Source organism: Eulemur rufifrons, chromosome 9 (assembly GCF_041146395.1).
Source record: "Eulemur rufifrons isolate Redbay chromosome 9, OSU_ERuf_1, whole genome shotgun sequence".
Lineage (NCBI taxonomy): Eukaryota > Metazoa > Chordata > Mammalia > Primates > Lemuridae > Eulemur > Eulemur rufifrons.
Genome location: NC_090991.1, coordinates 786338 through 804162, shown reverse-complemented (window position 1 = coordinate 804162; position 17825 = coordinate 786338). Strand labels below are relative to the sequence as shown.

The 17825-nt window shown below is 48.0% G+C and overlaps 1 protein-coding gene across 6 annotated transcripts in view; it reads right to left on the bottom strand.

Moving 5' to 3' along the window:
- DHRS7B (dehydrogenase/reductase 7B) overlaps window positions 1-17825 on the bottom strand; it is a 39734-nt gene that overhangs the window by 3540 nt on the left and 18369 nt on the right. Inside the window, exons 1-5 of one of the 6 annotated variants that reach the window (XM_069483181.1) lie at window positions 17481-17600; window positions 13459-13637; window positions 8060-8166; window positions 2951-3167; window positions 2359-2451 (exon numbers count right to left, since the gene is read on the bottom strand). In XM_069483181.1, the coding sequence (XP_069339282.1) occupies window positions 2359-2451; window positions 2951-3167; window positions 8060-8166; window positions 13459-13637; window positions 17481-17524 (640 nt within the window). In that variant the 5' untranslated portion in view covers window positions 17525-17600. Of the gene's footprint in view, window positions 1-2358; window positions 2452-2950; window positions 3168-8059; window positions 8167-13458; window positions 13652-17480; window positions 17601-17825 lie in introns of those variants that run through there. The other 5 variants (XM_069483182.1, XM_069483186.1, XM_069483183.1 and 2 more) reach the window with 5 other exon arrangements.

Here is a 17825-nt window from a genome sequence, read left to right as displayed (position 1 = left end):
GGTCCCCAGAATAGAAAGCCATACCCTGACAGCTGAGTCTCCCCAGAGCTCCCAGGCCGTGGGCTCTCAGCCGGGATGTGCTGACCTAACTCATTGCTGCTGTCGTATCGGTTGGCCCCACTTACGCAAGGCACAGTGCTAATAAACACACTGCCCCCCTCATCTGCTAGATGAGAAGACCTATTCATCTGCGCTAACCACCTTGCCCACAGGGCACGGCCGCATTTAGTCTGGTCATTATAAAGCTGACCCAGGCCAAGCACGTACACCTTCCTTACGTCAGCAGGCCAATCAGAGAACAAAAATCAGTGGGATTAAATCAGAGTAAAATTTGGAAATAATTTAGTGCAAAGAACTCTGTGTATCCTTTACCCTGATTTACCTATTATTAACATTTTAACTCATTTGCTTTATTATTTGTGATTCTATATATAATATTCTTCCCAAGATTATTTGAGCAGCCTTAGATGTCTGTCCTATCAAGAGGTGACATAAAATGTTACCAAACAGAAAAAAGCAACCATAGAAACAAATATGGATACAGCACTTTACAACTTACAAAGGACATCCTAGTTGTCTCATTTCATCGTTAAACCAGCCCTCGGAAGCTGGTGTAATGCTTTCAAGCTTCATTAGTAAGGAAACAGTATGAGAAACGTTAAGTAGCACGTCCAAGAACACACAACTAGAACCAATGGGCAGGGCTGGGATTCAGATCTTGGGAGAAAGAGCAAGTTTCTGTCAAACTTTCAGTTGAGGTCGTTGGCTACACTGTATCATCAAACCGGACGTTTGCTGAAACAGCTTAGCTTTTGCCTCGCACTGACAAGGCTGTGGCTGGGCGTGACTGGGTCTGGCCTTTGGAGGAGGGTGGCAATAGATGAAGCTGCTACACTCAGTATTTCCTTTTAGGGGGTGAAGCAAAGAAAGGAGTTACTAGAACAGTTTATGAAATTACCTTTGAAACCTTTTTTTTTTTTTTTTTTTTTTGAGATGGGGATCTCATTCTGTTATCCAGGCTAGAGTTCAATGGTGTCATCATAATTCAGTGCAGCCTCAAACTCCTGGGCTCAAGGGATCCTCCCACCTCAGGCTCCCAAGTAGCTGGGACTACAGGTGTACCGCACCATGCCTGGCTAAATTTTTTTTTTTTGGTAGAGATGTGGTCTCCCTATGTTACCTATGCTGGTCTTGAACTCCTGAGCTCAAGGGATCCTCCTACCTTCGCTTCCCAAAGTGCTGGGATTGCAGGTGTGAGCGACCACACCTGGCCTTAAAACTTTTTAAAATAGAACAAACCATCACCTAGATTCTGTGTGCTTGTTGGTATAACATGACGGCAGACAGATGAATGTAATCTTAAATTGTGGCATATCCTTTCTCATATATGGAGGTGAGCGTGTGAATTGAATTTAGCAGTTTATACCACATTTATTGAACGGCTTACTATATATCCACTAAAAAGGCTGAGGGAAATCCATATATGCTGATGCAGAAAGATCTATTTTCAGATGGAATAAGCAAGCCACAAAGCAGCATGCATAATGTGATCTTACTTTTGTATATGTTTGATTATATTTAGGAAAAAATTGGAGGCATATGCCCCTAAGTAAAGGAATGGTTTTATCTGTGGGATGATGCTAATAATGGATGACAGTAAGAGTGGCTGGCACGTGCGCAGTGCTTCGTGGCCGGGGCAGCTCCAAGCACCACACTCACAGCAGCTCCTTGGGCCAAGACTGGGACTGTCCATTTGCTCACAAGGGTGGGACACAGAGAGGTGGGGACACTTGCCCAAGGTCACACAGCGGGTAAGGAGTGGAGCTGGGATTTGAACCCAGGCATTGGCTCTGGAGAACACAGTCTGAAGTTTCTTCACAGTCTCCATAGTGTATTTGTACAATGTCTGAATTCTGGATAGTAAACGTGTTATTTTTGATTGATCGATTGATTGATTGGCTGACAAGGTCTTGCTCTATTGCCCAGGCTGGAGTACAATGGCCTGATCATAGCTCACAGCAATCTCAAACTCCCAGGCTTAAGTGATCCTCCTGCCTCAGCCTCCCAAGGAGGTGGGACTACAGGCATGCACTACCTCGCACAGCTTTTTTTTTTTTTTTTTTTTTAAATTTAAAAGACACGGTCTCACTCTGTTGCCCGGGCTAGAGTGCAGTGGCATCATCACAGCTCAATGCAACTTCAAACTCCTGGGCTCAAGTGATCATCCCCACTCAGCCTCCCAAAGCACTGAGATTACAGGTGTGAGCCCCATGCGTGCGGGGCTTCAATGTGTTATTTTTATAATCAGGAAAAAACAATAAAGAAAACACTCCGGGGAAGGGAGAAGGAAGCACTCACAGGCAGACCGGAAAGGAACGCTGATTTTGCCCTGGACGCTGCTGATGGCGACCACGTGGCCTTGCCGCCTCCCGATCATGGAGGGCAGGAGCGCTGTGGAGGCAGAGACACAGACAGCAGATGACCTCGCTTACAGTATTTAGGCCGAGTGAAGGAGAAACGTGAAACCCCCCCGGGGAGCAGCCGAGTTGGCGCTCTCGGCCTCCTGGGCCCACAGGCCAGCAGACGAGAGGAGGGGAAGGGAACTGGGAGGGAGGCCACAGCCCCGTCACTGCGGTCGGCTCCGTGCCCTCTCCCTACGGGAGCCTCTCCCCTGGAGTGACATCCAGGGTTATGCATAAAACTACCCCCACTATGTAGGGCTTACAGACACCAGGAAAAGGAAATGCAGGCAGTGCCATCCATTGAGGCTGTCACTGAGAAAGAACATCTTGATTTGAAGCTATAAAGCAGATAAAAAAGCACCCAAACTGTAACAACACCTACTCCAAAGTAAAACAGAGGATGGAAACAGAACACTTAGCTGAAGAGGAACTGAGGGAAGCAAAAGCAATGCTGAGTGCTCTTTCTTCTTTGAATCCAATACTGTTACCTTTCGTTAGAGCAACTGGGCCGAAGTAGTTTGTCTCCATGACCCTCTTGTCCACATCCAGTGTGGTGTCCATGATGGCACCACGGTAGCTGATCCCAGCATTGTTGACAAGTATGTCCACGTGGCCAAAGCACTGCAAGATCTCAGCTGCTGCTGCAACTATGGCCCCAGGGTCTGCGAGGTCGAAGGTCACTGTGTAAGGCTTGTGTGTCTGCACCTGGTCAAATACAATGGCCGCCAAACACACCTGAGTGACAGGCCATGTGAGCTCTGTGTCCCACAGATCCCTTAGGCTAAAATCAATAATGTACCTTTACACTTTAAGGAACTACAAAAAGAATAGCAAACTGAACCCAAAGCCAACAGAGGCAGGAAATAATAAAGTTAGACCAGAGATAAACAAAGCAGACAATAGGAAAACAATAGAGAAAAGCAATGAAGCCAAAAGTTGGTTCTTTGAAAAGATCAACAAAATTGAGAAACCATCAGCTAGACTAACAAGGAAAAAAGAGAAGACAAATAACTAAAATTAGAAATGAAAGTGGGGACATTAATACCAAACTTACAGAGATATAAATGATTATAAGAGAATACTGGCCGGGCGCGGTGGCTCACGCCTGTAATCCTAGCACTCTGGGAGGCCGAGGCGGGAGGATCGCTCGAGGTCAGGAGTTCGAGACCAGCCTGAGCAAGAGCGAGACCCCGTCTCTACCAAAAATAGAAAGAAATTATATGGACAACTAAAATATATATATACAAAAAATTAGCCGGGCATGGTGGCGCATGCCTGTAGTCCCAGCTACTCGGGAGGCTGAGGCAGGAGGATCGCTTAAGCCCAGGAGTTTGAGGTTGCTGTGAGCTAAGCTGACGCCACGGCACTCACTCTAGCCCGGGCAACAGAGCGAGACTCTGTCTCAAAAAAAAAAAAAAAAAAAAAAAAAAAAGAATACTATGGGCCGGGCGCGGTGGCTCACGCCTGTAATCCTAGCACTCTGGGAGGCCGAGGTGGGCAGATCGTTTGAGCTCAGGAGTTCGAGACCAGCCTGAGCAAGAGCGAGACCCCACCTCTACTAAAAAAAAAATAGAAAGAAATTATATGGACAGCTAAAAATATATATAGAAAAAATTAGCCGGGCATGGTGGCGCATGCCTGTAGTCCCAGCTACTCGGGAGGCTGAGACAGGAGGATCGCTTGAGCTCAGGAGTTTGAGGTTGCTATGAGCTAGGCTGACGCCACGGCACTCACTCTAGCCTGGGCAACAGAGTGAGACTCTGTCTCAAAAAAAAAAAAAAAAAAAAAAAAAGAGAGAATACTATGAATAATTATATGCCAACATGTTCGATAATCAAGAAGAAATGGACAAATCCCTTGAAACACACAAATTACCTAAACTGACTCAAGAAATAGGAAATCTCAGGAGACCTAGAACAGGTAAAGAGATTGAATCAGTAATCAAAAACCTCCCAATAAAGAAAAGTCCTAGGGGCCGGGCGCGGTGGCTCACGCCTGTAATCCTAGCACTCTGGGAGGCCGAGGTGGGCGGATCGTTTGAGCTCAGGAGTTCGAGACCAGCCTGAGCAAGAGCGAGACCCCATCTCTACTAAAAAAAAATAGAAAGAAATTATATGGACAGCTAAAAATATATATAGAAAAAATTAGCCGGGCATGGTGGCACATGCCTGTAGTCCCAGCTACTCGGGAGGCTGAGACAGGAGGATCGCTTGAGCTCAGGAGTTTGAGGTTGCTGTGAGCTAGGCTGACGCCACGGCACTCACTCTAGCCTGGGCAACAGAGTGAGACTCTGTCTCAAAAAAAAAAAAAAAAAAAAAAAAAAAAAGAAAAGTCCTAGACTACATGGTTTCCTGTTGAATTCTACAAAACAAAGAAGAATTAACACCAATCCTTCTCGTGCTTTTATAAAAAATTGAAGAGAGAAAACATTTCCTTATTCATTCTATGAAGCCAACATTACTTTGATACCAAAGCCAGATAAAGATATCACAAGAAAATTATAGACCAATATCCCTTATGAACATAGATATAAAAATATTCAACAAAATACCAGCAAATTGGATTCAGCACATAGTAAAAGGATTATTCACCATGAACAAGTGAGATTTATCCCAGGAATGCAAGGACAGTTCAACATAAGAAAATCAATCATTATAATACATCACATTAATAGAAGGGAAAAAACCACATGATAGTCTCAGTTGACACAGTAGAGATTTGACAAAATCCAACACCCTTTTCATGATTAAAAAAACACTCAATAAACTAGGAATAGGAAATTCTTCAACATGGCAAAGGTTGTTTATGAAAAACCCACATAAAACGGTGAGAGACTGAAAGCTTTCCCTCTAAGATCAGGAACAGGACAAGGGTGCCTCCTCTCACCACAACTACTCAACTTTGCACTAGAAGTTCTAACCAGAACAATTAGACAAGAAAAAGAAATAAAAGTCACCCAAATTGGAAAGGAAAAAGTAAAACTGTTTGCAGATGACATAATTCTATATATAGAAAATCCTGCTGAATCCACAGAAAGCTATTAAGAGTTAATTAACTGAGTAAAGATGCAGGGTATTAGATCAACACACAAAAATCAGCTGTGTTTCTATACACGAGCAATGAATAATCTAATCTGAAAAGGAAATTAGGAAAGCAATTCTATTTACAAAAGCAGTTAAAAGAATTAAATACTGCTACGGTTTGAATGTATCCCCCAAAACTCGTGTGCTGGAAACTTAATCCCCAATGCAACAGAGTTGAGAAATGGGAACTTCATGGTTGGATTAATGCCATTACTGTGGGAGGGGCTTCCTTATAAAACGATGAGTTCAGCCCCTTCCCTCTCTCTTGCTGGCCTGTGTGATGACTTCTGTCATGCTATGACACAGCAAGAAGGCCTTCACCAGTTATAGGCACCTGGATCTTGGACTTCCCAGCCTCCAGACTGTGAGAAATAGATTTCTTTAAAAATTACCCCTGTGGTATTCTGTTATAACAGCACAAAACAGACCAAGACAAATAGACTTAGGAATAAATCTAACCAAGGAGATGAAAGATTTGTACATTGAAGACTACAGAATGTTGCTGATAGAAATTAAAGAAGGGAGGCAGGGAGGTAAAAAAAAAAAAAAAAAAAAAAGAGAGAGAGAGAGAGAAACTAAAGATACAAATACATGGAAATCCCATGTTCATGGATTGGAAGATCATATTGTCAGTTGATAGTACTACCCAAAGCAATCTATAGGTTCAATGCTATTCCCATAGCAAAATCCCAATGGTATTTTTTGCAAAAATAGAAAAAAAAAAATCTTAAAATTCATATGGCATTGCATTGGGCCCTGAATAGCCAAAACAATCCTGAAAAAGAACATCGAGGACTCATACTTCCTGACTTTGAAACTTACTACAAACCCCAAGTAATTAAAACAGTATATAGTTGGTATTGATATAAGACAGACTTAGAGACCAACTGAATAAAGAGCCCAGAAATAAACCCTTCAAATATACAACCAATGGATTTGTGCTCATTCAATGAGGAAAGGACAGTCTTCAACAAATGGTGCTGGGAAAACTAGATAACTGAAGTTGAGATCTTATCTAATACCACATATAAAAATTGTATTAAATAGATTAATGATCTAAATGTAAGGGTTGAAAGTATAAAACTCATAGAAGAAAACACTGGAGAAAAATCTTCATGACACTGAATTTGGCAAGAACCTCATGGATATGACACCAAAAGCACTGGCGAACAAAAGAAAAAACAGATAAATTTAAGACTTTTAAGTGTGTCAAAGGGTACTATCAAGAAAATGAAAAGACGATCTACTGAATGGGAGAAAATATTTGCAAATCATATATCTGATAAGGGATTAATATCCAGAATACATAAAGAACTCCTAAACTCAACAACAAAAAACAACCTGATTAGAAAATGGGCAAAGGACTTGAATAGACATTTCTCCAAAGATCTATAAATGGCCAAGAAGCACATGAAAAGATGTTCAACATTATTTGTAAACAGATGCAAATCAAAACCACAATGAAATATCACTTCACACCTCCTAAGATGGGTATAATTTGAAAAAACCAAACTCAAAAATTAGCAAGTGTTGGGGATGATGTGGAGAAACCGGAACACTCCACTGCTGGTGGGAATGTAAAATGGTACAGCTGCTGTGGGAAACACTTTGGCAATTCCTGAAAAGGTTAAACACGGAACTAGCAGTCACCTAGCAATTCCACTCCTAGGCGTACATCCGAAAGCACTGAGGCAGGGATGCAAACGCATGCTTGTGCGTCAGTGTTCCCAGCAGCCAAAAGGTGGAAACAACCCAAGTTGTCCACTGACTGAGGAATGAATAAATAAAACGTAGTATATACATACAATGAAATATTATTCAGCCTTAAAAAGGAAGGAAATTCTGATTCATGCTTGAGTCTTGAAGACGTTAAGCTAAATGAAATGAGCCAGACACAGAAGGGCAAGTATTGTATGATGCCCCTTGCATGAGGCACCCAGAGTAGGCAAATTCATAAGGACAGAAAGTGGAAGAGAGGTTTCCAGGGACTGAGAAGAAGGGGGAAAGGAAGTTATTGTTTAATGAGTACAGAATTTTTGTTGGGGATGTTGAAAAAGTTTTGGGTAGAGAAGTTTGGGTATAGTGGTAATAGTTGCACACATTGTTGATGCATTTGACACCACTAAATTGTACACTTACAAATGGTTAAAATGGTAAATATTATGTATCTTTTATGACACTTAAACATTTAAAAGACATCGCCAAACCCCACTCCCACCCAATGAGCAGAGCTTAGCCAGGGAAGAGGAAGAGGGAGCGCAATCTCCACAGAGGGAACTTCCTAAACTCACAGCGCCAGGAAGTGGTGGTGTCAGGACGTAAACCACAGGACAGTTCTCCGTCCTCAGGCAGGGGCCCAGTTTGCTGTGGAGACCTGCTGCCTTCCCATGGACAGCGTGCCACATGGCCGTCCTGCAACCCAGGAGGCCAGGAGTAGGCCACTATCTCCCCAGGTGCCTACCTGGAAAGATAGACTGCACCCCTTTCCCACGGAAAACATGCCCCTGGGCTTACCTTGGTGGCAGAAGTGGTGAGTTCTCTGGTAAGCTCTTCTAGGGCCTCCCCATTCCGGCCACAGAGCACCAGCTTAGCACCCGCGGCATAGAAGACTTTTGCGCATTCTAGGGGAAGAGAAAAGAACCTTGAGAGCGGAGGAGATCCGACGCCATTCTTCCTCAATGCAGTTCTGTTCAGATTCACCCAGTGTTGCCTGTTTGCTTCTTCATAGGCTTGACATAAATGTGTTGCCCCTGCTACAGACCAGCATAGAGCTAGGAGGTGGGGCCCAACGTAGAGCTCATGTTCAGTGGTGCTACAGACATCCATGGGACAAAGAGCCAGGGAGAGTGGACAGATTTATTAAGTACTATGCTCGAACTTTCCATAATGCTCCGATAGCCACCCTGGGAGCACCGGCCCCATTTTTACAGCTGAGGAAGCTCAGCAAAGTCCATCAGGCAGGAAATCTAACCTAATTGGCTAGGACAGGCAGGGCCAGCTATTATGATACTGTGGTCTACCAATGCTGTGTTCTAGCACTACCCAGGCTGTTTCCCAAGTCATTCAAAGGCAAGCAACACAGGTCTACTGGGAGTAGTTACATGGGTCTGTAGAAAAACAGAGGGCATAGGGTGGGGTGGCCCTCCCCAGGAATCCTGAAGTCTGACAAGCTGTTTCCCAGAGTGCTCGAGGCAGAGGGAGCAGAGGGAGCTAAAAGCCTGACGACCCCGGACAGATGAAGCTGGGGCAGCAAGTAAAGGGCCGAGTAGCCTCACTGGGCCTGGGGAGGGCTTCAGGCAGCAGGGGACACACTGGATTTACTGAGCGCAGGCGCGCCCTGTACGCGCCTACGGCAGCACAGGATCATAGCGCACTCCTGCTGGGCGGCAGGGAGAGGGACTGGAGGAGCCCAGGCTCCACTGACCCCGCTCCAGTATTCCAGGTGACAACTGAGGACTTCAACTGCGACCACAGCAGGGAGAGAGTCCAGAGTGAGTTGAGTACTGCTATTCCTCTATTCTTTTAGTGGCAAGAAACAGAAACTCAACTCACACTGGGGCAAAGCAAAAAGAGAATTTATTAGAGGGATTCCGGGGAAGCTCAAGAATGAGGAGCAGGAGACGAATGGCCAAGACTTGGGAGGGACTGCAGTGCTGACTGCCCGGGGCGCTCTGTGTCCTCGCCCTGGCCCGGCTTCTCCCTGAGATGGGAACTGTAGGCAGCTCTGGGCTCACATCCACGCAGCCCCCCTGCCGCACAGGAGAGGAGTCTTTGTCTTGTCCCCTCCTCTTCTGGTGTCACAAGGCCAGGGAAGGCGTGATCAGCCTTGGTTGAGGCAGCATCCTTAGGACTAGTGCCCACAAGAGTCACATGTAAATCCCCTGTGGCGAAGGGGGTGGGGCAGAGAAAATACTACCTGCAGCAAGAGGGGGATAACCTATTCGGGGAGAGGGGGCAGGAGGTGACATCTCTTACTTCTTGCTTACCCTCCCCCTCACACGCCCTCCCTAAATGTCCAGTGCCCTAAAAATGTACAGCTGATGACAAGCAGCACAACCCAGGGGTCAAGAGAATGGACTGGACCTAGACTTCTGTGTTCAACTCCGACTTCCAACACTTACTGGCTCTGTGATTTCTGGTAAGTGAGAACCTCTTTGTTTCTCTTTCCTCTTTAAGACACAGATAGTGCCCAATTCAGGGGAGACTGTGGGGTTTGAATGAGTTACAGCAGGCAATCACTTACTATAGTGCTTGGCAGATTAAAAGCACTACAGAAGTGTTCACTGTTTTTGTATTTCTGAGCTGCCTTGTTCTAAAAACTGACTCATGCTGAGAACTGAAATTTGTGGGTTTGAAGAGACACTGCCTGTCCTCAGGTGAGATCTAGTCTCCCTCAAATGCCCATGAGCTGATCTGCACAGGACACCTCGGCCCTTGGCTGGCCACGACACAACCAGTGAGCCACCCACGTGGTCCCAGACCAAATCTCAGAGGCCTAGGTTGGTCGAGCAGCATCCTAGTCCCCTGGTCCACAGAAAGGACAGGCCTGCCCTTGCAGGGCAGTTCCACCCCTGGGAGACACTCGGAGAGTGCTGCAGATAAAAACAGCGCAGCGATGCATCAAAGGACCACGGCTGTCACCTCCTCGGCTGGGAGGGAAGAAGGTCAGAGAGCTCAGGCACTGTATCTGGGTATGAACAGCCCCTCCCTCAGAGAGGTATCCAACTTCCTTAAAGCTAGAATGGTTTGAAACAGGAGAGGGGAAGAAATGCCAGCATCTTGCTATCTGCCTCATAAAGCAAAGTGGAGGGTTTGTCTTTTGGGAAGACAAAATTGTTTTCACCTCTGAAAAACCCTCCTACATGATTGGCTGGGGGGAAAAAAAGGGAAAAAGAAAAAGCAATTCCAGCATGCTTCAGCACACTGGGTTCCGAGGCGCCAAAGAGAGACGGTTCTTTCACGTCTGGCTGTCTCGGGGCGCAAAGCCCTCTTTACACTCTATGGCTCCTCATTTAGCTCCTCGTACAGCTTTTACTTGCCGCCCCAGGCACCTCTCTGCACATCTTCCCACAGAGTTTTCTGGAAGGAAGTGCTCAGTAAACTAAATCAATACATTTTTCAGATGTGCACCATCTTCTCTGAAGGAGATTTGGTTGGTTTGTTCACTGGTTTACCTGACAAAGGGCAAAAACCCACAGAGAGCTGTGGCCTCTGTTTCTGCCCGTCCTGGGTGGCGTGGGCTGGCCCCAGAGCCTGCCCCCCGCCTAGTGGGCCTCCTGAGCGCCACAGCAAAGGACTCTCAGAAATGGGGGTGCACTCCAAGCCCGACGCCAGCATTTCTGAGGCTAGAACCGCTCGCCCAGTTTACTAAAACCATTCCCACTGATTGGGAGCCTTGGGCCCTGTTGGCTTCCGTACCCCATTTTGTCCTGTCCTGACCGTCACATAGGACATTTTGTGAGGTGCCACCAGAGTGTGTGGACACAGACCCAAAGGTGGGAGTCATGCTGGTATATAAATGGCTTCTGGAAAATGATTGCCTACATTCTGCTAGGAAGCAAAGCTAAAAAGGGAGGAAATTAAAGCTTGTGTAGGGAGTGACAGAAATGAAAACAATAGATTGGAAGGATTTCATTTTCATTTCTTGAAAAAGCTGACAAAGGGAGGCAGGAGGCTCAAGGGAAAAAGGAAAGCAGTTCCAAGGTGCCATTTCTCTGGGGCTACAGACGATTCTCCAGTGTTGCAGGCATGCTGGGGCTGCAAGTCAAGGTGGCTACACGACCACGTGGCTCAGGCTGGCTAAAGTAGGCATCCAGAACATTCTGTTCCTTTAGTCAGTGGTCCTACTGTTCTACAAAGGACAGGCTCATGTAGCTTAGGAGACAAGACAGGAGAAATACAGACTCCTCACATAACCCCAAACCTTCAAGGGTGGCTGGCACAACAGGCAGAGCCACTGGGGACACGGGGCTCTTCCTGCTCCCAGGGAGGAGCAGCAGTGGGTGTTTGTCCTTGAGATGGCCAGTTAAGGACCTGTTCCTCCTTTGTCCCTAAGATGTTAAAGGGGGCAAAGTGTAAGCAGAGCGACTGAAATGCAGGGGAGGCCTGACATCGCGTATTAGTTCTACAGTTCGGTTATCTCGGTGCCACTTTCTGTTCCCTTCACAGTTGGGTACTGGGAGAGGAGCTACGGAATGATGAGGAGGACAGTGTCCTTCTCAAACACCCACGTACTGGGGCACCTGCAACTCATGGTTCTACCTCTCAAATACTCTTCAAGGACTTTCTAAAAAATGCTTCTCCCTGAGATCAAGAGAAACGGCTGCTGACTACCCTATATATAGTAGCTGAGTAAGGTCAGGGCACTGACCGATGGCAAAGGGCCTGCAGGCAGCTGTCCTTTCAAAGGTCTGAATATCCAGTGACAGCTCACTCTGGAGACCTCAGCTCACACCCACAGTGGCATGGGAATGAATCCACACTCCTCAAAGCCTTTCAGGCTCCCCCCGGCCAACTGCAAACCAGATACTCCACAGACAAGGCCCCATCTGCTCACTGGATTCATGCAACACCCAACCACTCGTAACTCCTTGGACAGCCATGCTGCTCCCAGCCCTGGGACCTACCTGCAATGCTTTCCTCAATGCCCATCCTTCCTTTTACCTGGCCATCTCCCCCCAAGGTGAGGCTTTATGACAGTGAGTTCTGGAGTCAAAGAGGCTTGGGTTTGGATCTCGGCTTTGTACTTTCTGGCTGAAAGTCCTAGGGCAAGTCATACTTTCTCTGAATCTTAACTGTAGGAATTCAGAGAGATAATGCATGTAAAAATGCTTAGCACAAGCCAGCACTTGTAAATGTGCCTTCCCCCCACCAGGCCTGGTTGGGAACACCCATTACTGAAATGGCAATGTGCTAAGTCCTTGCCTTTTTTCTTGGAACGTGGACTAGGAACTCCTTGAGGGAAGGGACTCCCTCTTTCATCTGTCTGTCTTGGCACCTGGCCCAGAGCCTCGCACTTAGCAGATGTTGTCAGCTCTGACTATGTTATCACGAACCAAGAGACGCAGCAGTGGGTGGGCTCACCACAGTCCAGGGAGCTCCTCAGCTTTCTTCCATGGACTTGAGCTGGAACGCGGACGGCATAGGGAGCGGGCGTGTGTGCAGACGCTGAGGCAGGAGGGCAGGAGGCTCACGCAACGTGACTGCATTTATCCTTCATCTGGGCTGCCAGAGTCAGTGTGTGTGTGTGGAGGGAAAACAACGGAGCCCGCAACTGTCTGTGTGGGCTTGCAGGAGTAGAACAGGGGGGCTGGGTTGTGGCCTCCTCCAGGCCCAGCACACAATCCCTGAGACTCAGAAGCTCAAGGTGTTCGGTGAATTGGAAAGGACCTAGACTGGAGGACCTGGTTCAGGGACAGCTGCGGCATCACTTTTCCTGTGCGTGACCCTGCCAAGGACAGGCGGGCACGGAGCAGGCACCGAGGCCATGAGCTGGGGGTGCTGGCCGAATCCAGGAAAGCGCGTGTTTCGTTTGGCCCTCACAGAGGTGAGAACACTGTTCTAATTAGTTGTCCCCATTTGAAAATTGAGAGATTTCACAAAAAAATTCCTACTTCCACAAGCAGCTGGAGCTGAGTGAGGCTGCCCTTTGGCGGGGCATGCGCCCTCCCACTGGCCAGCCTTCTCCGCCCACTTTCTGCCCCCCGACCTGACCCTGACGGTCAGGGCCACTTCTCATTGTGCTTCAGCTCCCGCTTTTTCCTCTTGGACCAAGGACAGTGACATCCAGCCCACTGCTCTTTTTGCATTTCCTGCTTTCACTCTGGGCACTTGTGCTGGTGGTCCCTGCGCAGCTGAAGCACACCTCCTCCCTGGCCGACCCCCAGCCCGACAGCACTGCCCCCAGGACTCACCTTTTCCCAGCCCTGAGGTGGCACCTGTAATCACCACCACGGCCTTCCGCAGGTAGGCCTTCATGCGTATCCACTGCAGCAGCCGGAACAGGCCGAAGACGCCCAGGCATCCAAACAGCAGGGGCAGGATGGCCGTGGAGGTGATGAAGTCCATGACCCTGACCTTCAGCAGACTCTTCCTGGAAGAACCAAAATCAATTACACTAGTGACAAAGTAGAACTCCGGGGACTTGCCAAGGCTCTTCCCCTAGTCTGATAAAAATCTCACAGCTCTCTTCTGCAGACTTCCGCTCTGAACCTCAGCAAGTATCTCCCCAGGCCCTGCACTCTATGCTGACTGTCCAGCACCGTGGAACTTGTTTTCTTCTCTCTCTCTCTCTCTACTGACGTGGGCAGACAGCAGAGCCATAGGCCTCACGATGCACCACAGAGAACAAGGTGAGACTGTCATTCAGCTTAGACTTGGTTACCCCGTGAGTGTTACTGGAAGAGGCGGCATATTAGTACTCACCTGGTTCCACTTCGGAAACCTGTTGTGGCCATTACCTCTAGTAATGCCCATCATTATTTTCAATCCCTGAATATTTGTGAAACTGGAAAGTCTTTTTTTAAAAGAAAAGGAAAAAGGAAATCATGCCAATCCTTGTACTCTTCAGAGCAGACACTTGGGGGATGGATGTTTCTGGGTGGGGCAGCCCCGAGATGGTATCCATGGTGGCCACAGATGGACTTCTGACCACAGGCCGCACAGACACCCAAAGGGAATTCCGTGTGGGGCAGAGCTGCCCTGTGCCAAGTGTCAGCACAGACTCCGGCTGGTAAGCTTGGTGCCCCGCCATGCACGTGGCATGTTCTCGCTCAGCGTTCTCCAGTGGGCCAGTCGGCCAGGTGAAACTGGGAGGCCACATGAGTGTTTGTGCAACAGCATGCAGTCAGTTGTTAGGAAACATATCCGTTTTTTCCATAACTGCCCTTATTTCCCCTGAGCCTCCCCTGTTCCTCAGTACTCACTCATGTCCCTGTGCCCAAAGCAAGAGCTAAGAGGGGAGACTCAGAGTTAAAGGAAGGTCAGGGATGAGCTGGAGAGGAGCAACACCACGTGCTGTCACTTTGAAAGAAATGCCCCTATCATAAGGCCACTTGATGAGCGGGCCAGAGTCTATTGGACAAAAGGTCCCCCCCAGTCTACCTTCAGGACTGTGGTTTCATAAGTATAGTAACCGTTTCCATGAAGGAAGAGGCTGGAAACCAAGAACAGCGTCCTAGCAAACCAGCCTGAAGCTTTAAATTATTTGTCAGCTTGGGAGTAACCATGTAAAACCCTCATCTACCTCTAAATGTTCCATCTCCTCAACCCCACATATTTATTTTATTTTTGAGACAGAGTCTTGCTCTGTCGCCCGGGCTAGGGTGCCATGGAGTCAGCCTAGCTCACAGTAACCCCAAACTCCTGGGCTCAAGCGATCCTCCTGCCTCAGCCTCCCGAGTAGCTGGGACTACAGTTGTGTGCTACCACACCCGGCCAATTTTTTCTATTTTTAGTAGAGACAGGCTCTCGCTCTTGCTCAGGCTGGTCTTAAACTCCTGACCCGAAGTGATCCTCCCACCTTGGCATTCCAGAGTGTGCTAGGATTACAGGCATGAGCCACCACACCCAGCCAGTCCCACATATTTATTTTATTTCATTTTTTATTTTATTTTTTTTTTTTTGAGACAGAGTCTCACTCTGTTGCCCAGGCTAGAGTGAGTGCTGTGGCGTCAGCCTAGCTCACAGCAACCTCAAACTCCTGAGCTCAAGGGATCCTCCTGTCTCAGCCTCCCGAGTAGCTGGGACTACAGGCATGCACCACCATGCCCGGCTAATTTTTTCTATATATATTTTTAGCTGTCCATATAATTTCTTTCTACTTTTAGTAGAGATGGGGTCTCACTCTTGCTCAGGCTGGTCTCGAACTCCTGAGCTCAAATGATCCGCCCACCTCGGCCTCCCAGAGTGCTAGGATTACAGGTGTGAGCCACCGCGCCCGGCCCAGTCCCACATATTTAAAAAAAATATTTCTGCTTTCTTTCCCAAGACAATATCAACCCTGTGGATGCCAGGGTGAAGCCAGGAACCCTGTAGACTCCCCGTGCACATCCACCCACACACTAAGTCTCTCCGATCATGAAGTTCATGTTTACAGTGGCTGTCCTGATCTAAGCTAAACTGCCCCACTGCAAAATACTGCTCAACTTGAACTGTCAACTAGCTTAGAATTTAAGTTTTGACTTGCCTTTCCAAATACATCTAAATTCTTGATCACCATAACAAATAACATTCTTGGACTGTAAAAATGACTGTTTCTCCTCAACCACTACTTAATCCACTTCTGAAAAATTCTCAGCAACTATCTGCTGAGTGGATACAGCTCCTTCTCACCCTGCACTGTGCCAAGTCTATGCTGGATAAACTGGGGGTAAAGTGGCATCTAAAGTGCCAAACTCTTTACCAGGACGCTGCCGGCACCATCCCCTGCCCCAACAGGAAGCTCAGGGCAGGTATTCTAGCCTACAGGCCAGGCCGAGTCCTAAGGAGATGCTGGGACCCAGGGATCCTTTGGCACCTGGGAAGAGCTCAGTAAAGGTTTGGAGCAGGCACCAACGCCTATGCCGTTCCAGGTTCTTCAGGTGCTGCCTAGAGTCCTCAGGGCCCAGGCCCTGAAATCGGAGATGAGGGAGGGTTTCCCAAGGGCAGGAATGGTGGTCAGTCTGTTGGAATAGCTTTGTCAGAAAATTACAGCCATTGACAGAAGGCGTGAGTAGGCCCTGAGTAAGTATAGTTTGGAATGTTCGTGCATTAATAATAAACTGAGGGTGGGGTAGATAGATTTCAACCTAGCTGGATGGCTGTTTGGGAAAAGCGTTTTTCTCACTGCAATCCCAGGTCCTCATACCAGGCAGGCATCAGGGTGGGACACCCTGCCTCCTGCAGAATAGCCTGGGGCCCAGCCCCTCCCCCGCATGAGCTATGAGGTGGGAGGGTGGGGGTGCTGCTGGGGGGGGGGGGGGGCGGCAGGACTCAGCCTCTGGGCCGGGACCCAGCGCTCCGCCAGGTGTGCAGACGGGGTGGAAACCACTCTGCACGGTCCTCCCACGGGCCCCTGGAGACCAGAGCCTGTGTCGTCTGACCCATTTCAAACCTGCAACGTGGGGCTGAGCCAGAACTCCATGGAAGGCCACAGGGGTCAAGCAGCACGGAGGCAGCCTGTCGCCTCCCAAAATGGACCTCCTGAGAAACCACCAACTGCAACAGGACAATGGCTGTGCAGGGGTCCTGAGGATAAATCCTAGAGTCAGCCTGGCTGGGGTCCCACCTTGGTCAGCCACTTGCCAGCCCGACAAAGAAGGGACCTACCGCCATGGGCCTCAGTGTCCTCATCTGCAAGATGAGAGTCTTAGGGGGCCTGCCTCCCGCTGTGTCACAGCGTCGGGTGAATTCCTCTGTGTGACAGCCCCTGCCTCTGCGTGAGCACTCAGGGAACACAGCTGCCATCAGCATCACCATGACCCATAAAAAACGCAAAGCTCCTGGCCTAGGAATTCACTTCACAGAGATCAGACTTCCAAGGTCTGAAAGAGCCCTGGGTTTATGAATACTGGTACTTTCCAGAGAAAGGAAACTCATTAAACATAGAGTTCAATGTGGTTTAATTTTTATACTTTCATAAACTCATTAGTTTAATTAAATTAACAAATAGGGGGGGAAAAAACCTGTCAGAAGAAGTCAGGATCCCACATCCCAAGTCTTATGTCAGACAATGTGGGCATCAAGGCCAGTGAAGCAAGGAGAGCAGAGACAGGTACCAAAACGTCCCTCGGCCCCTTTTTCACACCCAGGGAGGAGCAGGATGAAAATAAACCAGCCCAGCAAGGCTCCCCAATGGAAGACGATTAAAGCGCCCAACAAATTGCATTTTCATGCAACCTAATTAAAACTCAAGCCAGCAATCTATGACATGAAGAAAAGAGAGAAAGCTACACACCGTCTTGTACACTTCTGGGATTCCTTGAGCACCTGACACAACATCACAGGCCAGCCTTGGTCTCTTGGCCCCGGGGACCACTTTGCCTGAGGCAAACATGGCGCCGGGTTAATGGGATCCATCCTTGGCCCCTGCCGCTTTCTGTGGGGAGAGCGCACATGTGCATTCAGTCTGGCAAGTTGTTACAGCATCAGAATGCAAAGTTAATTGAAAATTAGCGCTGACTCTCCCCAGCTAACGCAGGATAGTGATGGTGGGGAAAGACACCCTAGAGCAAGCCATTTATTTGAGAATCAGGTTCAATTTCATCATAACTTTCCTCACCAGATGAAGCTGACTCTTTGC